At 43.0% G+C, this 23,747-nt stretch overlaps 1 protein-coding gene and 1 long non-coding RNA gene across 2 annotated transcripts in view; one reads left to right on the forward strand and one right to left on the reverse strand.

Annotated features, from left to right (window-relative positions):
- On the forward strand, positions 1-21,144 carry hif1al (hypoxia inducible factor 1 subunit alpha, like). The gene is made up of 15 exons (XM_026193524.1): positions 1-154; positions 9,497-9,687; positions 11,258-11,448; positions 14,420-14,504; positions 14,798-14,913; positions 16,391-16,575; positions 16,728-16,834; positions 17,506-17,653; positions 17,760-18,022; positions 18,162-18,346; positions 18,429-18,518; positions 18,619-18,752; positions 19,054-19,162; positions 19,416-19,539; positions 20,099-21,144. Exons 1-15 carry the CDS (start codon positions 120-122, stop codon positions 20,164-20,166), a joined length of 2,031 nt encoding a protein of 676 aa, XP_026049309.1. The 5' UTR covers positions 1-119; the 3' UTR covers positions 20,167-21,144.
- Positions 16,760-23,747, reverse strand: part of LOC113036919 (uncharacterized) — a 13,747-nt gene continuing 6,759 nt past the window's right edge. Inside the window, exons 3-4 of the long non-coding RNA XR_003274521.1 lie at positions 16,900-17,033; positions 16,760-16,824 (exon numbers count right to left, since the gene is read on the reverse strand). This is a non-coding gene — a long non-coding RNA (uncharacterized LOC113036919). The remainder of the gene's footprint in view (positions 16,825-16,899; positions 17,034-23,747) is intronic.

Consider the following 23,747-nt stretch of genomic DNA (forward strand, 5'->3'; position numbering starts at 1 on the left):
AGCCCGTGTTTACAGTGAGTAACCTGACGCCTTTGAGGGGTTTAGGATTTTACTGTGTCGTCGAGTCAGATGAACAACAATAAAAAGCCGAATCGTTTCGCTCAGCACTTAGATTGAAGATGGAGAAGAAGGAGGGGGTCGTTGCCGTCAAACGGTAAGACTTATCGATTTACGGTTACTCGGGTGAAGGCTTCGGTATGTTTATCTGTATTTTTTCGCTTTTAACTTTGAGTGTCCGGGAGCCATTAAAGCAGCAGCGGGCGGTGGAAACGACGGCGGCTTAGCTCGCACGGCTACAGGCTGTGTGGCTAGCTCTCTGTCGGCCTGTTTATATTCAAGGAACATTATTTTTAAATTATTATTTAAATAAAAAAAAAATCTTCTGTTTCCCCCCCCCTCCACAGCTCAGTGCTGCCTTTTCCATGCGTTCAACACAGCCTTTTAATTTGAAATCCTATTTGAATTGCGCGTGCTGAGCAGGCTTATGTCCTTAAAAAAAAATAGACATAATTAATATTACAGCATGTTTACAAGCCTGTGAATTAGATAAATATGCATGAAATGTGATATCTGCCGTACACCTGTATTACTCAGTCTGGTCTTGTGTTGTTGTTGCAGAGCACAGCCGCCGCCTTTGTTCACGCCATGTTGCTCTGCTTCATGGATGTCCCGCATCCCAGTTATGGATTTTTCTTTTCTTTTTTATTGCAGGCAGACATAACAGACAGAGATGGCTGCGGAGAGATAATATTAACGTGTTCGCGGGGTTTCTCGGGACTTTGCGTCTTATTGTAGTAGATTGTTTAAAAAAGAAAAAGAGGAAGCTTTGGTGGAAAGTGGAAGACAGTCTGGGGACATTTAGTGACCCCTCAAAGAAAGGAACGGTGTGTTCTCCGAAGGCTTTAGAGCAGAGCCTGAGTACACCTTTGGTTCACATTGTTTTATATGAGATATTTGTATTTATCAGAGAGCATGGCTGCCATAGAGGGCATATTTTCATGTTATAAGAGACACACTTATGTGTTCTGGAGTAAGTGGCAGATCATTTATGGAGGATTTCTAGTCATGTCTCTTTTTTGTGTTTGTTTTTTTGTAATGCTTTGAGGTTCTTTTCAAATCCCGCTGGTGTCAGGGCAAGGCTTTAGGGTTTAATATTAACACTAAAACTGGAAGTATAGTCTTTCCTGTCAGAGCATGGGGGGGTGGTAACATGTGGGACAGAGTGGACAGCCACAGCAGGAGCTGTGACCTCCGCCTAGGAGGAAACCTGAAGCCCACCAGAACAGTGTGCTCAACCAAAAGGTGTCATGTGTTAGTACATTTATTCATATTTGTAGGTGACTCACAAGGATGAACTCTCGGTCACATTATTGATTAGTCTGTTAAAATTAGTTTGATAAAGCCCATAAAGTTGCTGGTGTCAGCTTTGATGTGTCTCATAAAAATGTGGATTGGAAAATTAGGAATATGAAGAAATGGTCTTGGACTTTAACCGCTGTTATGTGTTTGGTCCAGTCTGTGTATTTGTTCAGAAAGTTGAAGCTAGATTGTTGGGAAATTTGTTCGCGCACACTCGGCTTGTTTCCATAAATTTCTGCATCCAAGTCCAAGAAGTTTTTGGAAGGACTCTTTACTAATGTCTGATGTAGATGTTTCACATGCTATAAATTGTTTTGATGTTCTAAAGATAATCTCACAAATTAATCTGAATCTGCACACTCAGATTGTGGAGGGTGTGTGTTTGTTGGCCTTGGAGGAAGTATGTGTTCTTGGATTGCTCCTGGTACTTAATGTGTCCTAGTTCTGTTTGTGAGTTTTGTGGTCACCTGAAAAGAAGTGTCTCTGATTGGGACTAACTGATTTAAAAAGACTTGACATAAGCACATAATGTTGAAATTACATTATTCTTGAGATAAATCAGGATTTTCATCGTCTGTACTAACAGATCGGCAAGTTATTCTGAGACTGTTTTATTGGCGCGTTAGCTGAGTTTGACAGTTCTGCTTTAAAGAAAAGTTGGTTTAATGCCAAAGCAACCTGTGAGAGTAGGAAAAAGAACAGTTGTTCAAATGTGACCACAGTAGGCCAAAGGTGTGCGTCTGCCAGGACAGTCTCCAGGCTGCCAAAAACAACCCTTCCCTGTTTCAGCAGTCTTGGACATTGTGTACTGAGCCAAACAAAGCTGAGCTCACTTTGTTGTTTATAGTTTAGTGCGCATGTCAGTAAGGATATGAGATGTCTGGTGTTTGTATGTGTGTACCAAGTTTACATATCCTTGTGGGGACCAACAATAATGCCCGTCCCCATGAGTTTGAAGGCATTTTTAAGACTCTAAATGTGGTTTTAGTGTCAGGGTTACTATTAGGCATTCAGTTTTGATGGTTAGGGTTAGCAGCTAGGGGAAGCATTATGTCAATTAGATGTCCCCACTAAGATGTAAAAACACGACTGTGTGTGTGTGTGTGTGTGTGTGTGTGTGTGTGTGTGTGTGGGCTGGCAGGATATGTGTGATTATTTACGAAGGGGGTCCCGGAGTCTTTGTCCTGGACTTCCTCATGTTTTCCTTCACTCTCTCCCGTCCTCATCGCTGCATTTGTTCCTTTTGCTTTAAAGTCTCGTGACCTGCTGCTGAGTGTTCGTGTGTGTGTGTCTGTGTGTGTGTGCGCGCGCGCTCCCTCCCCCGTCTACACATGCCACGAGAGGACATTGTGTTCTAAGCGTAAGTGGCGGTCCAACTGGTTATTGCTTACCTCATGTTTCATAGACGCTCCATCTGTGTAGATTATAGGTGTGTGTGTGTTTTAGAGGAAGGCGCAGTCATGTGTGACGGCTCAGTAACCGCAGTTTGTACTCCAGAACACACACAGAAGACAGTGTTTGGTGCAGAGCTCTATTCAGGGCTTTGTACACCTCGTCCCAACACATGCACGCACACACATGCACACTTGTATTGAGCAATAAGTCGACAAAGAGCAGCGCTGCTCTCTGACCAAGGACACGGAGCTCGCTGAGGCTCCTCCCGCTGGCAGGCTGCTGGGTGCTGTGTGTTGACAGCCTGTGATAAACAGCTGTAACGGGGCTGCAGTACCTGACTGACTCGTCCAGGTGTAATTACATCGGCTCCTTTTAATGTGTCAAAATCCATCAACATAGTGTTAGTACTTTGTGTGTGGCTCTGTGGTGTAGTGGTTTACACATTCGCCTAACAAGTGAAAGGTTCCTGGTTTGATTCCAGAAGCTCCATGAAGACTTTAATTGTTCTGTTATAAAACAATGAAGAATGACAGACAAACTTTTATTGTGTTTTTTATTATAAGGACATATTTTAAAACCTTTAATATTAATGTTAGGCTGGTGGAGGGGTGATGGAGTAATCAGCCAGGAGGGTTATTCGCGTCCACCTCTTGTGTTTTACAGGTTTGTCTTTAGACTCTAAAAAGTTCCTGGTTTGGTTTAGAAAACGCGGTCTGGTTTCATCAAGACCTCTCAGCAGTAGCCATGCATGCTTAACACTGACAGGTTTGGCGTGACGGACGTGTTTTGCTTTTCCCATATCCTCATGTATCACCCACCGCCATCGAAGGACGTTCTTTGTGTGAATGTGACACCTTATCAAAGCAGCATTATTTTAGGGAAATGGCCTTGAAATTGAGCCTAATCATGTCAGCGCTGTTTTTCATGGGATTTCCTCTTATTTGCACGATTGTTTAATTTGTGCACAGAGAATAAATATCTGTGAGACGATGTAGGACCAGAAAGCCGTTTTCACTCACAAACTTTGGAGAGTTTCAGGATAAGTAGGTCAGGATGTTTTCTGTAGTTGGCTTTGTTTATATTGCATGAAGCACACAGGAGGAAGCCGTCTGCTTCAGACATGTTAAAACCGCTGGAAGTGCTCCAGAGGGAGTTGTCTGGATCGAGCTTCCAGGACGCTCTTTCACTACCGGTAAATGCACCGGTAGAGCTATTACTCGAACTGCTCTCACAGTCTGACAGTCTGAGTTTTTTATGAGGGAGCTGGCAGGTTCAAAACATTTTAAAGTGACTATGTCAGACATTTTTCTCACACACCTCTGTCAGGTGATGTCTAGAAGAGTTCAAGGATGCTGCGCATGTGTGGAAATGTCTTTCCACCTCCGTCTAACGGCAAAACGTGAAACGCTGTCATGTGTGAGGACACGAATTTGGCAGTTTTCCAGTACAGGGAGGAGGAATTTGACATTTAAGGAGGAAGCTTTGAGGGAACTAGGAATGCCATCATACCTGAAATTGAGTAGATGATATCAGAGCCAGTAGATTTACACAATCTGCAATACCAAAACAAAATTATGTAATGCACTTAAACATAAACATGTAGGTGTTCCCCGTCACTTCCTGAAAAGCTGCAGGTTCAGTACCTACACCACCTACAGCAGCTGAGGTCATGAAAAAACCAACTACTGGGGCGTTTTTGGAGTTTTGGTATCAAAAGGTATCCTGAGTTTCGGTTCTGGCAACTTCCTGGCGGAAACCAAGAGAACTGAACTTCTGTTTTCCAAATCTTAACCAAGTCATTCTGGCTGTTGGAAGGTCAGGGTGTGTGAAAGTAAAATGAAAGAAAATGTAAAAGTGTTCAGTCACGTGTGCAGCTCGAGCGGTGGTGTTCATCCAAAAAATGTGGACTTTCTACCCTTTAAACCTGGAAAAGTTTCCACCTGTGCTTGTGGGCATGAGTCAATAAATCTGATGAAAATTTGTGTTTGTGTAAACAGCAAAGGAGGGGAAATCTGTACCCGAGAACACGGATCGATAGATTAAATATTGGGAGTATTTAACAAACAGCTGTAATCTGTGTTATAGAGGTGAAAAATTTAAGCGTGTTTAGCTGAAGTTGTTTCCCTTCTGTTGTCTTCGGGGGAGGGAAATTAGGCTTAAACCCTAAAGCAAGTCAGCTGAGGGGAAGCACTGAAGTTGTTGGAGACTCATGAAGCTGTAGTAAATTACATGGGGTGTTTGTCTTGTTTGTGTAAGATAAAAAAAACCTGAGAGGAAATAAGTATCCAGTCCACAAGATAAAATCTCTTAAAGGTGCTTCGGGGCTCTGCGAGCAACAGCAGTGATGCTAACGCAAGTATCAAGCTAATATTGGCGACAACAACAGTTGTCTGTAGTTCTGTAAGTGGCGGAAGGACTGCAAGCAGCAGTGTTAACAACACAAAAAGGAGCTAAAACTTGAGTTTTAATCAAAACAGTTGAATGTAACAGCACAACAGAAGGACACGTTGTGTCCTCACCCGTGTGCAGCTCTGTTTTTAGTTTGTGATAAAACTGTGACACGGTTTCATGTGTCCACATGCTTACCAAGGTCATTGGTAAGCATGACAAATATTTTAAGATATTAAAGAAAACCAGGGCAGAAGAAGCTCTCACAAACACACCCCACATTAATCCCATGACCCCTTGAAGGGTCTGTGACCTCCCTGCTGGGAAGGGCTGCCTTTCAAAGGCAAAAAGAGGAATGCATTCCTCGCAAACCCCCTGAAGGGGTTTGTCCGCCCCTGGCGTCACTGAGCTGCGCTTTGGGAATTCACGTCTTGCTATTTTGTTGCTGCGAGTTTGAGTGTGAGTCGTCTAATTGTCAGCTTCCAGCGCAGCGGTTTGAAGTGGGTTTGTCAGCTTGTTTTTCTTGCACAGACGCAGCACAAAGAGACAAAACGTGCTGCGCCATTATCTCTACTGAACGGTTGCTGAGTGTTTGAGGGTGACGTAGGCTGGTGTGAAACTTTGACCATATCTGTGGCTGTCCAGCTGCACTTCACCTCCTCAAACACAGAAATGCGTTTGACTTGGGATGGCGTGCCAGAGGCTGCATGAAATATATCTGCAGTCTTGTGACCCTCGCAGTGTTTATGTACCCAAAAGATGTTGAGTGACGTTAAGCTGACATGCTAAACCGAGAGGTTTTTTTTGTCTTTCTGCAAGCAGCATACCAGAGTTTCCTGTCTTTGGTACAGTCAGTTCCTTACACACCAAAAAAAAAAAGTTCATGACCCTGAGCTGTGGAAAATTACAAGGTTTTTTTTTTTTTTTTTGTTTGTTTCTTTTTTGGCCACCTTGTAGACAAAACGATTGAATAAAAATGATAAGTAAAAGTGTTGCAGACACCTCTGCAGGAAGAGAGCTGCAGCAAAGATGTTGCTGAATTGGAGGAAAACGTCTTGTTTATTTAATTTTTGGGTGTGCTTTTGAGCAAAATTGAGCTGAACCCCAGAGGTAAACAAACCAAATCCCTGTGCAGTGTACGGTACACTCAGTATTTCAGGCTGTGCTTTCGTTCATGCTGTGAACGTGACTCTGTTTCACTTCTTTGCACGAAGATTCAGCAAAGAAACAAAGGGCTGTTCTTTCAGAGGGGGGTGAGGGGGGAGACTCTGAAAGTGTGTGTGGCTGTGTTTGTTTGCTGTCTGTTGAATAAAAGCCATCACGTGGATGCGGATGGTGTAATAAATTTGTACTCTTGTTCTATTGCCCCGTAATAAAGAGATTTGTGGTATTATGTGCTGATGCAACAGCAGCAAAAACAAAGATGTTCTTTAATCTGAGCTCAGATATTCACACGGGTTCCAGGTGGATTAGGTCCTGATACAAACAGTGTGGGTGTGCCCGAGTGTCCCGCTGGAACATTATGTGCTACTGTCTGAATAAAGGACAGACAGGTTTGTGTTCACTTTCAAATCAAAGCAGGGAGGAGGTTTTCAGGTCAGGCAGTGAATGTAGAAGATGTCCTTGCACTCACAGACCCACTTTATTTCATTTCTTTTGACTCAGTGTTGTTGTTGTTATTGTTATTATTCATTGATCACCTTCATTTGATTTTGTTTCACTCCATATTCCTCCAGTGGATGTTAAGCAGCAGTATTAGGTGAGGTCTGATCTGTTGTCTCGGCAGGTTTTGTTTGTTTTGTTTTGTTTTTGCTGCTGAAAACAGAAAAAATAAACACAAAGACTAAAACAATACTGGCAAAGTCGTAATTTTAAACAGCAGCATCGGCCCAGAATTTCACATTCGAAGTCTGCTTGTTTTAGAGGATGTGGAGGCCCCTGTAAGGAATAACCCACAATGTGAAGAGTTGTGCAACATTTCTGTCAGCGTGATTAAACACGTATTACCATAGTGTGTGTGATGATGCTGACCGTGTGTGTGTGTGTGCGCGCGCTGTGTAAAGGCGTCTGTCAGCTGCAGAAGTTATTTTTGAAGCCGTGCTCAGCTGGTGTCCTGTGTTGTGTTCTTTTTGTTCTGCGGTTTGATCATTCATTGGCCTGAGTCGGCACACTGAAAGAGGTCACTTTGTTTTAGGTAGTTATTAAAGCCTGTAGCTTTTATTATGGAGGACCCAATGTGCCAAAATAAGTAAATAAATAAAGAAACAACTTTATTAGTTTTTAATTTATGTGTCAACAGTGCACGTGTAATGGAATGTTGACATATGTGTTTAAATAATTAGGCCTTGTATTGAATGCCATTCTTTGTTCATTCATGATTAAAAAGCACCACCAAATAAATACTTAAAGCGCGCAGTCCCGCTGTGTGTTCTCGTCAGCTAAATTCTTTATCATTATGTTTTTTTTCTTCTGCGACGTCCGTGTGATCCCACACAGACAAAGACACCCTTCAGATGCCTGCTCGCTGTTTGCTTTTTCCAAAAGTGTTTTACTGTTTTTCAATAATTTAATATTTGTTGTACAAGAAAACCACCTGTAAATCTCTCCCTATTAAAGTGAACTGCAGAGCCAGACAGGACTAACACACCCACAACTTGAAAACTAGAAAAATCCTGTTTTTCCTAATGGAAGATCAATACACTGTGTGCAGTATTTCAAAATAAAAGCCCTTAGCTAGGCTAGCTATAGGAATTTTCCAGCATGCTTTACAGTGCAAGTTTTTCAAAATAACTTTTTATAGTATAAACATTAACTGCTGACTCCATTCAGCTTTTTCAGGCAACCTGTTTACCTGCAACTTCTTACACATTGAGAAGCAACCATCACACAGCAGTCGCCCCACAAATTGCATTTTCTAATCTATTTCTAATTTACTTTTATATTGTTTTATATTTATTCAGAACTAAATGTATCAATAAGTGAACATTTAGAAATCCATCATTTTCTTAACAACTTATCCAAATCATGATCATGAGGGGCCGCCACTATAAATATTCTCTTTAATTTTTCTTAGTTAGGGTCCTCCACAGCAGTGAACGAGTGTGTTAGGTGACACTGTGTGGCCTCAACATGATTGCATATCCACCCACAGCTGCAAAACGCAGTGAATGGAAGAGAAGTGAAACCTGGCTTTTGTCCTGTCAGCACATGTTTTTTGATCTCGGCCTGAGCGGTGCAGAGCGAGCTGACGGATGGATGAAGACAGAGCGAAGAAAAGACGAGCGGGGGAGGGAGCCCTGTAGATCTGGACGTTTTCCTGGCTGCTGAGATAAAAAAAACATTTTGTTCCCTTCAGTTTTTGGGTGCTTCTCCCTATTTTTGCTCTCTTCTGTTCCCACTTTGGAGTGTTTATAGAGCTGAAACTTGTGGGCACGATCACAAAGTAAAGACATGAAGGCGTTTATGTCTCGTTGCCTTTAAAGTGGGATTAACCCTCTAATTAAACGCCTTCTCTTTACAGAATCTGTACATGCATCTGTGATTAGTGCGTTATATATTTGATGGTTGGGTTGTTTTGCATTAAAAGCATCTGGTCCCGAACTGCTCCTCAAGTGTGTTTCAAAATCCAGAAGACTGGAAGTTGCAGTTTGAGTTTATTAGGGCACCGAGTGTTGCTCATAAAATTCCCAGCCTGACTCGCAGGTCACTGCTGGAGGCTTTAAAACTGCACAGCTGCAGCACTGAAGGGCTTTTAGGGCTTTATTGGGGCCGTTCAGAGTTTTCTAGATGCATGCCTCTTTTAAAAATAATCTTTAACTGGCTCGGTGCAGGTATTTGACGATGTATTTTAAATTAAAAATTAACAGCCAAGAGGATTTTATATAAAGCTATCTGCAACTGAGTGTATAGAGCTTTGGCGCTCACAGAGATTCCTCGTACAAACTCTGAGGTCATCATTTGAAGCTTTAGCCATGTTTGTTACGACCTTCTTCCTTGTAGTTCTGTGTTAACAATAAGAAGCGTTGTCAGCAGAGGAAAGGAGGAACACATGGTGGGGCTGGAGTGGGGAAGGAAAGTTGGTTACAAGTGAATTGTTGATTCTGGGCTCCACACAGAGGTCTTATTTTTTTTCTTTTAGTCCCACTTCAGCTCCCCCGTTCCTCCCCCACTGCCCCACATTCCTTCTCTGCTCTAATCATCTTTTCCCTCTCCTCGTCCATTCTTCTTTATTTATTTCTGTCACATAATGATTATCCTCCCTTCCTCCTTCACAGCTTCTTCTTTCCACATTAGTCTTCTGCTCCTTTTTTAAAATTTTCACCTCCTGATCATCTTCCTCTTCTCCTTCCTCCAGGACCAGCACAGAACAGAGAAAACTGCGCTCTCGTGATGCGGCCAGATGCAGGCGGAGTCAGGAGACCGAGGTCTTTTATGAACTTGCCCACACTCTGCCGCTCCCACGCCGAGTGTCCACCCACCTGGACAAAGCCGCCATCATGAGAGTGACCCTCAGCTTCCTGCGAATGCACCACCTGCTTCGATCAGGTAAGAAGCACAGAGTCATGTGACAGTATGTCCCAACAGGGCCTGAAAATCCTTTCTGGATCAATAAGCATTGCCTGATTAAAAATTATTAAACGTTTTGTGTTAAATTCAGGCTAAGACGCTATAACCAAAGCTCATGCATGGCAGGATTTGCGTTGGTGCAAATGTGCTGCTGTGCACAACAGTGACAAAGCAGGTGTTTTCACACATTCTCTGCAGCCCCGAGCCCTGAAAACAGCTTAGGATGCAGTGCACTTAAATGTCACCTGGTCTGAATCGCGCGCCCCAGAGGATAAATAGTCATTTCACCATCAGCAGATCCGGTTTTTGGTTCGACAATATAAACTACAAAACAGTTAAGCTCCATCTATACTGCTTTTTTAGTGCTAATAAGCAAACATTGCTGAAGCAGTGCGGTCGAATTTGTAAATATTTGACCTGCTTAACAGCAGGATGTTAGCATACTGAGCACAGCTGCAGACTCGGTTTGGTTCTTTTGGTTTTGTTTTTCTGCACATGCTTTAATTTCATGACCTGCATGCTTCTTTTTTCTGTTTTCTAATGGCAGAAAGCATAAAGACTGGTTTAACTCAGGTAAATAATGCAACTTCTGAGTTCCACGGGACGAGTTAAGAATGAGGAAAGACGTGAAGGTTATGCTTTTATGACTACAGTCAAATATGAGGCTTGATTGTGGCTCAAGTGGTTGTTGTTGCAGGTGAGTCAGGTTTGGATAAAATGTTCCAAGTGGTGAAGTCCTTTAAAAACAGCAGTGTGAGTTCTAATCCTTTAAACGGCTTCTCGAGTGACAGTTTGAATGATGAACTCAGTCAGGCATGAACGCTGCGTGAATGTGAATACAGCTCTGGCATGTTGCGTGTTCAGTGTTACTACTTAACAAGATGAGTCGGCTCATTGCCTCAGGTGTGAGAGCAGAGTCATGAACTCCTCCTGACTGGTTTATTGATTGAGGTCAGAGGTGAGACATTCTCATAGCTGGATCGGATTTTTGAGGGGATTCAAATATGACGCGTACGTCAGGGTTTGAAAGTGTGTTCCTGGATTTACTGGAGGAAAAATCCTGCAGGAGTTGATGATGATCATTTCCAAAGAGGTCTGCATATCAAGGACCTTTAATTTGCGCTGTTGGTGTGAATGCCCACACCAGCAGAGCCATGGGGAGGAGATGCAGGCAGAAAGTTGGTGAACTGATAAGAGGCTTGCAGCTACAGCAGAGTACGTTTCTTTGAGCCAAATCTCAGAGAGCAGCTCACATCGCAGCAGAGGAAACTCCAAAGCAGGATTTGAAAATGTGGCTATGCTGACAGCTGTAATTACACATAAGAACGGGTTGGCTCCAGGAGTGACACAAATCACCATAAACACGGCAGAGTTTACAGGAAGAGATTACAACATGGTCTGCTTGGTGAAAATCCAGGAGGAGACTTTCAGGCAGTTAAAGACGTGCGAAGTCGAAAAGAGGTTTAACCTTAAAGACTTTGGGTTTAAGTAATCCTGCCTGATCGGCCTCTGGTAATAATAATAACCTTGTTGTTTTCTTCTGCAACAGATAAGAATCTGAAAGAAGAGCCTAAAGAGGTGGCGGAGGAGGTGAAGGTGGAGGAGGAGGAGGAGAAGGATGAAGATCCGATGGATGCTTTCTATCCTCAGGCGCTGGCTGGCTTCATCATGGTGATGACTGAGGAGGGAGATATGATCTACCTGACAGAGAATGTCAACAAGCACATTGGCATCACACAGGTACACACACACACGCACACACACACACACACACACACACACACACACACACGCACACACTGTCTTGATGTTTTTAAATGGTAATCTTCTGCTTTGTGGGTGGCACAGAAATCTTAAGGCATTTGTTTTTGTGCCGTGCAGGCGTGTCCAGGACATTTAATCCTGACATCTGTTGATTGATTTTTGTGTAACAAGCCAAGTACTGATTGTAGGTAGAGGCGAGGACGGATAACGTCGCCGTATGAGTCGTAGTTTGTGATAAAGAAACCAAAGTATTCGCTGCCAAAGCTTCACCACACTGACTCGTCCTTTGATAAATGGAGAAAGGATCCATGGCTGTAAAACCTCCTCTGTAACCATGGTGATATTATGATTTCTGTCGCTACGAGTTCTTGCTCGTAGGGGGCTTTCTCTGTGTTATTGTAGGGTTTTTAACTCGCAATATAAAGCGGCTCGAGGAGGCCGTTGTTGGGATTTTGCGGCGTATAAATAAAGTTGAAATGAAAAATTGATGCTGTAACTGTGGCTTTCAAAGCTTGTTGGCAACCTGTGTTCCTGCCTGCCCCGTCGGTTCTTCGGATCGTGTTGTCTAACGAAAACTCTGCCCATTTGCCGCGTATCCCCGGCCTCCTTCAGATACTTTTACACAATCTGTGCTGCATCTGGTTCGGTTCCAGCACTATTGAGAACGAGCCAAGCTCCTCTCCGGAGAGGTGTTTGGTTTCCAAGTCCCCTTTCAGCTCACTTGGCATCGTGTTAGCATTTGCCAAACTTCTCCTGACAGATGTCATGGCGGGGGCGGGGGACTCGTGATGTCCTCGGTCCAGCTGAAGCCAGTAGAGGGCTGGCTTTTCCACTTTTTTTTTTTTCCTTTCTTTTTTTAAAAATTTGAACAGTGGGTCACACCGCTGCTTAATTGTGCTTTGCTTCACATAAAAAAAGATTAATTTCCTTGTTATCCTTAAGAGTCATGCTCACATAATTGAGATCATCCATCAACTGCTCCAACACACCAGGCTCTTTATAGCAGAAGGATTTTATTTCAGGATGGATGCATGAATCTAATGACTGGAAACTTTTTATGTAGTTCGAGTATTGCTGTAATAACCTATAGTTTGCACACAAACAGTTTGGTTTGTTTATATCAAGGGTGTGAAGGTCACTTTAGTTAATGGACCAATAAAACAATTATGTGATAACCCACCTTTCTTTTAACATAGAAGTAAACAATCACGTATATTGAGAAACTGCTTAAAATATCCTGCATGAATTTTAAACAGACCGTCTTTATTACAGGTGCATCCAGGATCAGTGTAGCCGTGCAAAAGCACAAAGCAGAGCTTAACCCCTGTATCATATATCCAGATAAATATCTTTTAACTCTGATTAAAAGTGTTTTTAACATTTTGATACCTGTGCTGTTGACGCAATAAAAGTGCATCGTATGTAAAATTATTCGCTCCCCGATTTAAATTTCACATTTTGCAAAGTGAATTATTTACTCAGTTTGTTCTAATCAGCGAGGCTTCTTTTTCGAGAGGCCGGAGAGCTCTCGTAAACACATCGAGTAACAGGAGACCGCATAGCTTCTCCGAGGCTAAAAACATTCCCTCCACACCCTCCATGAGCGAGTCTCCGTTGGCTTAGGATCAGTTTGCCTTTTGATTTTTTTCCTCCTTGACGAAATTGAAATAATGTTTATCTGTAAATGTGACATAAAATCAGAGCAGGGTAACAGGCTGCACCTCTGGTAAAAATTCATGCAAATCCATCCGTGTCTCTGCGAGTAATCCTGCTGACAAACAGGACAAAACAAGCACTCGCTCCGCAATCACTTTATTTTACCATTTATGATTCCAACAATTGATTAAAAATGTATGAATATTTCTAAGTTTCCAGAAATGTGCCCTCCTGTGTGGTGATGCTTACTTTATGAAGACTCTTTGCTGGTTTAATGGCTGATTGGGCGCTGGAGAGACGTAACTGTGACGTTTAATTTTCCAGACTTTAGTCTTAAATCTTTTCCTTTCATTTCAACCGTGCCGGCTTCAGTTTCCCACTCAGCTGCCACTTCGTGTGACGGTCTTGTGATCCGTCAGCTTGGCATTCCGGTTATTTTCCAAGTCAGTTCTGGTTTTCCGTGCAGTGTGTAACATTAGGAAACCTTCTACACCAGAAAATAGATGTTGGTCTCCAAACATCCATTTTTGGCGGTGTTGGTCATTTGAAACACTTGACACATCACCCCAATCCCCATAAATACATATATAAACTTACTGGGTTTAGAAACTGGACTAAACTGAAGGCATTTCCTGTGTTGCATTTATTGTAGTTTATTTCTGTAGTTGCGCAGCAGCGTATTTGCTAAAGTGTCATTTTTATTTTGGTTAATTACAGCGTCTTGGTTTACTTTCAGTGAACTGTAATAATGTTGTTTCAGGGTGTGTAATTAAACCCTAGAGGTACTCGTTGGACGTGAGAATGCCATCATTATTGCTTAGATTGTAGATGTGTTGTTTGTCATTCCTGACCTACATCAGTTTTTAGTACACTCAGCCCTTACGAGCTTTTCTTAGATAAGAGTTGTTTTCTTTTTTATTTCCTGTGAGCTGCCAGGATAGTGTGTCTATGAAAGCTGAGCAGGAAAAAGAATCTGTTCCTTAGATCTATTCTTAGCCCTGTTTGAGGAGGTTATAGCGAGTATTCACCGAGGTCCTGAGTGAAGCATGCTGTAACAGCGGTGGCGATTTAACCCGACCTCGTCAACTGTAATTACAGTCGCTGCTAAACACAAAGAAAAATTGATTCACCAGAGAAAATAAAGTACAGACAGACTTTTAACCAACACGTCAGGTTCAAAAACTACATGTTTGTGCTTTAACAAAAAAAAAAAAAAATCAGGGGTAGCAGTTGATACTTGTGTTTGTCGGTGTGTGACTCAGCGGTTTTGTTGGTTTCTTATCGTCCACAGCTGGAGCTGCTGGGTCAGAGCATCTATGACTTTGTTCATCCCTGCGATCAAGAGGAGCTCAGAGACCTGCTGACTCCACATCCAGGTAAACACGCAGAGCCGGGGATCAGGAGCCCACTGACACCTTTATTTTGGAGTTCGGTCATGTGACAAGAAGACAAGCATCTTCTTAATTTGATCTCCAGAATTTAATTACAGGTCAGATTGATTGTAACGAGTTAATTTAGTGCGTGTTGTCGTATTAGTTCTGTTTGTTTGTGGTCACAAAGACTCAGCAAAGCCCGTCTGTGTGCTTTCTGAGCTCAGCCATTCTTTGAATTTTTAAAATGTTTTTGGTACCTGACAAACTTCTGTGAATTACCCACGTGTTGCTTTCAGGTCTGAGTAAGAAGGCACGGACAGAACAGACGAGCGAGAGGAACTTCTTTATGCGAATGAAGAGCACACTGACCACCAGGGGGCGCACCGTCAACATCAAATCTGCCACCTGGAAGGTTTGTATTACACACAGCTGTTCATAGATAGATATAGAGATAGATATGCTCACTCACCTCTGACTAACCTCGGACTAGCCTTAACATTAAAACTATAGCCTGTATATAAAAGATGGACACAGCTACCATGCTGTCATCTATTAGTTTTTATTTAGAAGCCTCAATATTAAAGTTTTGGCTGGATCCATGTTGCATTTTGATCCAGAAGTAGTTGTAAACAGTGCAAATGCTTAGAATAGTAGGTTGCATTCATAAACTGTAGGACTGCAGCTACTAGCTAACTACTGCTCAGCAACAGAGTAATAATATACTAGAATACACCAACTTGCTGAACATGCAAGAGTGTCAAAGTGCAGTTTGCAGTGCTGTAAAGAAATGTTCTCTGTTTTATTCATACCGCCAGGTCCAGCTGGAGCATGTCTTTAACCCTTAAAGTGGACGTATTCACCGCTTCCTTATTTATTCCTATGTAAATATATACTTTCACAAGTGAAAGCTGAACTTCTGGCTCATGCACTTGATTGGCTGCAGGCCTCTTCTAAATGACAAGTGTTCCTGCTCAGGAAAAACAAATAAATCACAGCCTTGGGGCTCGAGCAGGAACAGAAGATTGCTTGTACTCTCCCCAACACATTCTTACTGTTTGCAAAAAAAAAAAATTGGGAGGTGCACGACGAGCCCAAACGACAGCAGTGCACATTTACTTTTGGCTGGTGTATAAACTACCTTCAATAAGGACGTCTCGAGCTCACACCTCTGGCTTTGAGCACATAAGCTTCACCCACCTTTACCCAGGTCTTCGGTTTATGATGGGCAGCCAACCACAAGAAAGGAAGAGGAGTTAAAATAATAAATTGTCAGCTGGAACGAGCAGAATACGTCCCCTTTAAACAGGCCTTAGAAGGTGTGTCACAAAGTGAGGGACGGCTAGTTCTGAAGCTATAATTGGTCCTCATAAAAATAGGCACAACAGACACACATGCAGCTAAAGTCCAGTCTGAAAGAGATATGGTCAAATTAACGCTGGCAGCCGGCCTTCACGCTGTAAACGGTACACCTACTAGTTCAAACACACACACACTACTTTCAATTCATGCGCTCACGTGTACTTGCTGCACAGTGGCACGTGATCTGATGTTACCATTCCTGTCTAAAGTGCTGCACTTACATTTTAAAACCTCTGGAAGAGTCAGAGGGTTTCCAGCACTGACGTGTCTTGGCTCCAGCGCCACAGAGCAGGGACTCTTTTAAAACCTCTTCTGAGCATTTAAGGGATTACAGCTCAAATTTGAGGTTTTATTCTTTCTGAATTTAACATTGGCAAAAGCAGAGCAACACAAACTGAATACTTTTCATTAAAAGGAGCTCACTACAGCTAAGCAGCATGAAATTGAGCAAAAATAAAAGTTTATTTCGGTTGTTTGAAGCGTGCTTGGTTGATGAACTCTGCTTTAAATTCCTCGCCCTCTTTCTCCAGGTCCTCCACTGCACAGGCCACATTCGTCCCTTTGGCAGCGGCTCTGCGTCGCCCCCTGCAGGCAGAGTCATGACCCTGCTGTGTGAGCCCATCCCACACCCATCCAGCGTGGAGTTCCCTCTGGATACTTGCACCTTCCTCACCCGTCACAGCATGGACCTGCGCTTCACCCACTGCGAGGGCAGGTGAGACGGAAAAATGTAACCGATCTCGACCTTTGACCTCCCCCCCCCCCCCGTGGATGGGAAGCAGGAGGAATACCATTCCACTGTAGCGCGAAAGAAAGGGGGAAAGAAACCTCTGAACTCCTGGTTTTCTTTTCTCACGCTGTTTCCAGGGTTGCAGAGCTGGTGGGATACAAACCTGATGATTTGATTGGACGCTCAGGCTTCGAGTTTCTTCACGCACTCGACTCAGATCACATCAACAAGAGCCTGCACACATGTGAGTGTCAGTGTGTGTCTGCGTGTTACAACAGTGTAATATTTTCAATCATTTTCACCGCTTACCTGGGTCTAAACGGCTTTCATATACGGACGGGTGACGAATTAAAGAAAAATCCAGCATAAAACTCTCAGCAGGGTATTTGGCTCTCAGCTGTCGTCAGAACACCTTCAGTGCATTTTGGCCTTTAAAACAAAGTCTGAAAATTTGAGAGAGCACACGGGGACAAAAGAAATTCTCTCATTTGGCGTCTAGATGATGAAGGCAGAGAAAGAGAGGGGTGTCCAACATGAATGTCCAAAACTGGTTTTTCCTTCTAATTTTGAACATATTTATGCCTAAATATTTGCTCCTCATTTCTGATTACTACTAATATACTAAGGAACCAATGTCTGAATTAAGTTCCATTAAACGTATTTCACCCTCAAAGTGCCTGCTTGAGAAGAAAAGTTGGCTTTGATCCACCTGAGCTCATAAAACTAGTTTAAGGGTGTTTCTTCGATATGTCATCAGTCCATCGCTTGTATTTGAGGCACAGGTTTTACTACATTGCAGCTGTTATTAAAAGCTGTGTTTCAACCAGGAGCTCCCAGAATTTGTGTTTTAATGAAGTGAAAATGTGCTCTGGCACTTCATCATCATCCTCTTTCTCTTCTGTCCACACTGCGCAGTGCTCTCCAAAGGTCAGGTTAGCACCAGCCAGTACCGTTTCCTGGCAAACAACGGTGGCTACGTGTGGGCGGAGACTCAGGCCACGGTATTGTACAACAGTAAAACGTCCCAGCCGGATGCCATCGTCTGCCTCAACTTCATCCTCAGGTACTTTAAAAAGCAGCAAAGTTGTCTCGCAAACTGCAACATGAGCGAGGATGGTGCGCCCATTTACTGTTCCCAATTTTAACGTCATCGTGTTCTTCGTCTTTAGCTCTGTGGAGCAGCCAGATGTGATTTTCTCCATGGAGCAGACCCGCTGTAGTAGCATCCCTAAAGTTGAACTGGCAGATGAAGACTCCGGGACTGCCGACATGTGTGAGTCTAAAACTGACAGCACTGTTTCCACTGAGGCTGAAGATGTGGATTCAGATTCCAGCAGCAGCGCGAAGCTCTTCATGGAGCTGCGGGAGAAGCCGGAGGAGCTGCTGCAGTTGGCTCCTGATGCCGGAGACACCATCGTACCTCTGAGTCCAGGTGAGGCCAACAGAGGAACCCCCCCCTCCTTTTTTTTTTTTTTTTTTAAAGTATATAAACCTAAAAGCCTCGTTTATGTTACAGTTGAGGAAATGTCGTCGGTGGTTATTCAGAGTAGATCTTTCCCCCCCTCTTTCAGGTTCTGTCGAGCTCTCATTTGCCAGTCCACCCAGTCCAAACTTGGTGCCCGAGCACCCTCAGGATCTGTGCACCCCGCAGCTGAGAAAACTCCTCGCACCCATCTTTGACCCCATCACTCCTCCTCCATCTGCATCCTCATCCTCTTCTTCATCATCGCCAAGCTCCTCACCTAAACCCGAGCAGGTAAATGTCAGCCTTAAGTCTTTGTGCATCAGTCGAAGTGTCTGCGCCTCCCTTTAACCCTTAATCGATGTTTGTGTCTCAGAGCCGCAGTGAAGAGGTGATGGACACCAGCGAGGTGGAAAAGTTCTTCGCCTTTTGGCCAGAAGATGCCCAGAAGAAAGATACCCCGGTGGTAAGAGCACGAACCGATGAGGCATCAACAAAAGACATCCTGATAACTATTCAGTCAACCGCTTTCTGCAAAATATTCAGTCCTACCTGCATTTTCTCAGGAGATTGAGGGGATGGACCTGGACATGTTGGCTCCGTACATCTCCATGGACGATGACTTCCAGCTGACCTTCCTCAGCAGTATGACTGAGGAAGCTGAGAAACCTTCCGAAACTTCAGCAACAAGCAGGAAACGGTAAGCTAGACCAGCGTTATCTATAAAACTATTGGTGCAAAGGTGTGCTTAGAGCAAACAGGAAGCCAAGTTTCACCTTGCATTATTGTAACTGAGCACAACGGCCCTATGCCAAGATGGGAAATTTGTCCTGAGGGAGGCGCCAGTAAGAAGGCCGTGTTCTTGTCCTCTGTACAGTGGCCCATTCAGGACATTGTAGAGTTCCAGCTTTTTATTGTAGGTGAAGACACAGCTAAAAATTTATATCTGAACATCAAAACAAAGATTTACGTGTTTTACAATCCGTCTGTCTCTCGTTCAGGACTCATGACTCTGCTGAAGAGATGCTGTCACCAGTGATGCTCCAGGACAAGAGACAGAAAAAGGATCCTTCCATGGAGGAGGAGCTTCTTCTCACCCACAAACTACTGGTGAGTGGAAGAGGAGGAAGAGCCGAGAGGGATGATTTTAAGACGTTTAATCCAAAATGTTCTGTCTTGATGACTTTTCACTGCCTTGATTGGAGGTTGCAGTGTTCAGTTTTTACCTTTAATAAAAAACAACAAATTAGAAAATCTGAAAAATCAGTATTTAGTTGGTTTCTACTAATAGATGCTATGTAATGATAATTATGTTTTCAGAACAAACTTTTTCACCTGACCACACGTTAACCTCCAATTTCAGGACAGTCTGGACGAAACCAACCAACCAGATCTGATCATGGACCCGGGACCGGAGAGTCGCAGCCATCTGCTCACAGACAGAGATCCGGTCTTAGGAGGCATGCAAGGACTGTGTGACACTGCAGGTAAGATCTCTAACCTCAGCTCACATTATCAGACTTGCTTCAAATTAACGTCAGAGGATAACGGGCACTGAGTGACTTCCATCCCAAATTCAGGTGATTTGGCGCCATCTAGTGGTCATACTGAGATAATGTTTGGGAATTAGGCAAAATATTCCACACAGTTCAATAACTGATCATGTTGGTGCATAGGCTACTTACAGATTTCCTGTTATGATAATGTTGGATTGTAAAGGGAGTGATCTTTTTCACTCAGGTATTAAACGTGATGGGTCTGGAGCATAAACTGTACATCACAGATGGCAGTTTTTGCTCTATTCTGGCTCCTTTCAGGTTAGATCTTATTTATCAGTGGTTAGCTCACAGCGAAAGAGTGCTTAGTTCAAACCCCTGCAGGGACCTTTTGTGACTCTGTGGGGTGCTTTTTACCTCCTGCTGTTAAAAACAAGCCAGAAATCACTGCCTGTGTAGGTCTGAGACACACAAGAGATTCTTAAGCTTAAGAGTTTCAGCTGTGAAGTGTCCTCTGACCTAACAGTGTCTCTCTCTTTGTGTCTCGCAGCTCTGATGAAGGACATATTTGTATCCCGCCCGACTCTCCTCTCGCCACCTCTCTCACCTATGACCTAAAGGAATTCCTGCCAGTCACGAGTTGGCCCGACTTCACCGCTTAAAACGAGCAAGTCGACTTTGGATCTGCCTGCAAACACTGCATCCTGAGCACACACCTACAGACATGCACGCAAAAGATTCGAGACTCACACACGCTGCATCACTTCGTCATCGGATCGTTGATTGTAGCCGAAGCCAAACGGTCTCTTGATGTTGGCTTTTCCCGTCCGTCTCTCACTGTGAAACAAGCCGGCGACCCGCTCTGGAGCCTAGAAAAGTCAAAGCGAAGATGCTCCAAATTGGCTTCCCGCAACCCGGCGCAGCTCAAGCGCTCGCTTTCCTCCATCATCACTTACTTTTCGTCAGGGATTTAATCTGAGAAGTCATCACTGAGGTCTGTCCGTTCTGACGGAAACGGCAGGTGGTGCTAATTTTCCTCATGCGAACGATGTGAAAGATTAATCATCCCGAATGGGTTTAACGGTGAGACAAAAAGAGACGTGTTTCTCTGCAGCTAAATTTCTCACAGTTTGATCCAATTTGTGTACAGAACAACCATGTCAGCAAAAATCACCGTCGTCCTTCTTCAGTCAGTGTCTCAACTAACAAAAAATAAATCACTCGCTCTTCCACTTTACTCAGAAATAAACAAAAAGAAACAAACTTGCGAAATCAGTGGCATGTCATTTCAGTGGCATATTTTTATGTGTTTTTTATACACTTGTAAACATTTTTTTCTTTCTATTAAATGATGCAATTACTAGAAAGTTCTGATAGTTTTACTTCAGCGTTCTCTTCAGATCCTGAGTCGCTCTTCGTCGCAGATTGTTCTTGATGTCTAATCTTTAATCCCGAGGTGCCCGGTCTGTGCGCTTCATCTTCTCTTACACTCTATAAGCTAATGTGAGGTGATCAATTGGCTTTCAGACGCATAGCCGTGGATAACCTGCTGAGGGTGTGGTCAAAGGCCAAAAAAAAAAAAAAAAAAAAAAAAAAGCAAATTTAATGGGTATTGCTTTTTCCTTTTATCGTGGTTTTGAATATATATAAACGTATATATATTTCTATAATCGATTTATCTTTCCATTATTGTTAGTTAAAGCATCAGTAGAGTAAGCTTGTTTATATGCTGGTAGAAATGTGATGAAACACTAGAATTTAGTTTTAGTTTGTTTTTTTGTCCTTAAGATCAAATTTTATGACTTCTAACAAATTTTACCTCAAATTAAATGAGTTGAAAGTAGGCTTGCATCCTTCAGTTGCAGTGTTTGATGAAATATTCTGATTTTGATGTTGAGGATTGTTTTCATTTGGCCACAATCATTTTTACTTTTCCACACGTTATCTGCAAACTACGAACTGTCTGTGTGTCCCCTGTAAAACTGCCATTTTATCTCAAACGTGTTACCTCTTCTAGAGCTGTCTGTGCCTTTTTCTCACCCGCTGAAAAACATTGTTTGGCCTGTTACCGTCACGCAGGATCTGTTCATTATGTCCCCCTGATGATTTACACAGAGGGAGAGGGGTTGCATACTGTTTTCTTTTCTTTTTACTCTTTATCCTGTATGTATTCTTGAGCTAAATAAAGCTGATGAAGCAAAAGCAGAAGCTGTAGTGTGATCTGTGTGGTAAATCCTGATTACCTGAGCTTCTTATGATCATTACCCACAGAAGGACCTCGAGCTTCTGTCCACGACCATGGAGGTCACGTCATACCAATGAAAACAGAAAAATGTTCTTTGTGTCAGAGCGCACATATCTTTTAATCCTGAACGTGAAGTTTTTAACCAAAACTGGTGTTTCATCACTAGTGGTGCAACGGATCAAAAAATCTCACGGTTTGGATCGGATAAATTTTCGGATCAGCAAAAAAAGAAGACAAAACTCATTCCATGCAATTATAAAAAGAAAAAAGGTACAATATAGGGCAGTATAGGTCTTTGTATCTACCACTCAATTCAATTTTACTTATAAAGCGCCAAATCACAACAACAGTCGCCTCAATGCGCTTTATATTGTAAGGTAGACCCTACAATAATACATACCGCTCATTATATCGCAGTCCGCTGTGATATAATGAGCGGTCACGGTCACGTAGCCCTGGAGATCCACCCGTTTGTAGTAGTTAGGCCAACAGAAGATGCCTGGGACAGTTCAGCCATAACTTAAATCCTGCTCATACATGCTTGGAACGATCTTGCCACTAAAGTGGACACGAACGGGATATCACAGCGTTGCTCAAGCACGTTCATCATAGTTTAAACCCCTTGTTTTGCACAACAGAGTACGGCCTCCCGTTCCACAGAGCTGCTCAGAACGATTAAAGGAGCACATCACCTAATGAGATGCTCTCCCTGACCTCAGGTCACCCTCATGAGATCTGTTTCTGGTTGCTTGGTCAGATACATTTGCACCGGCGGCCTGCTGGAGCTCATTTTGTAGCTCTGACCGGGCTCATGCTTTTCCTCCTGTCACACAGGAGCAGATACCGATCCTGCTAAGGACCTTCTCCAGGCCTGTCCGGCTTTCCTAGAGTAACCGCTTGTCTCCTGCAGTCTAGTCGAGACACAGCAAACCTGGCAATGACACTGTAGGCTGTAGGATAGGGCAGCTCACTAATCTGCGTAACCATTTCTGTTTTGGGAGTTGTCTCATTGTTGCCCCTCTAGTGCGCCTGTTGATAATCCAGCTGAAACTGATTAACAACTGATAGATCACCGACCAGATCAATATCCCAGAAGTTTAACTGACTCTACGCTACACTCTGATTAAAAAGTGTTCCTGTATGTCTGAGCTATGTACTGCAAGATATAAAAAAAAAAAAAAAAAAACCCCTCTGTGCTGAAATGTTCACAAAGATTTTGCGAATAAACCCACATTTGCACAGGTTTCACAAATCATTATTACGCAGCAGATTTTAGGAAACGTGTGTATGAAGAAAATCAAGCCAGGCAAGCCAAGCTCGTTTGCATCATCGTGGGGTTGTTTTTCTCAAGGAGGAGGCAAAAAATGCATAGAAGCAGTAGATCGGACACAAACACCACATTAGTGGGAACGTTTAGTAGCAGGTGGTTAGCTCTGACACCTCACAGCAATGCCTGATTTAATGTGAGTGTGTGTGGTTGTCTGGTTCACACATCTTTAAGTATTAAAAGCAGCATTTATACTTAATATTGTTAGTTTGCCCGAATACTTTTGAGCGTCTGACTGCGCGTGAAAGAAATACAACAACAACAACAACCTTTATTTATAGAGCACATTAAAAGCCTAGGCATACCAAAGTGCTTTACAGAAAAACAATAAAATAATACAGTTAAGAGCATTAATATCAAATATAATAAGAACAGCAGACAATGTTCACAGTAGAAAGCCACTAATAAAATGGACTGCAGCACATAGATTATAGCAGACCCAGTGCCGCATGATAGAGAACACCAAGAATGAAGGAATAGTAAAAAGTTAATGCAATAGGTCGCAGTTAACAGTCAGCATTTAACGGGTAGAAAAGGCAAGTTCAAAAAGATACGTTTTAAGGCATGCTTTAAAGGAAAAAATAGAATCAGACTCCCGAATGCCAATCGGGAGTCTGTTCCATAACT

The sequence above is a fragment of the Astatotilapia calliptera genome, chromosome 14 (assembly GCF_900246225.1).
Source record: "Astatotilapia calliptera chromosome 14, fAstCal1.2, whole genome shotgun sequence".
Lineage (NCBI taxonomy): Eukaryota > Metazoa > Chordata > Actinopteri > Cichliformes > Cichlidae > Astatotilapia > Astatotilapia calliptera.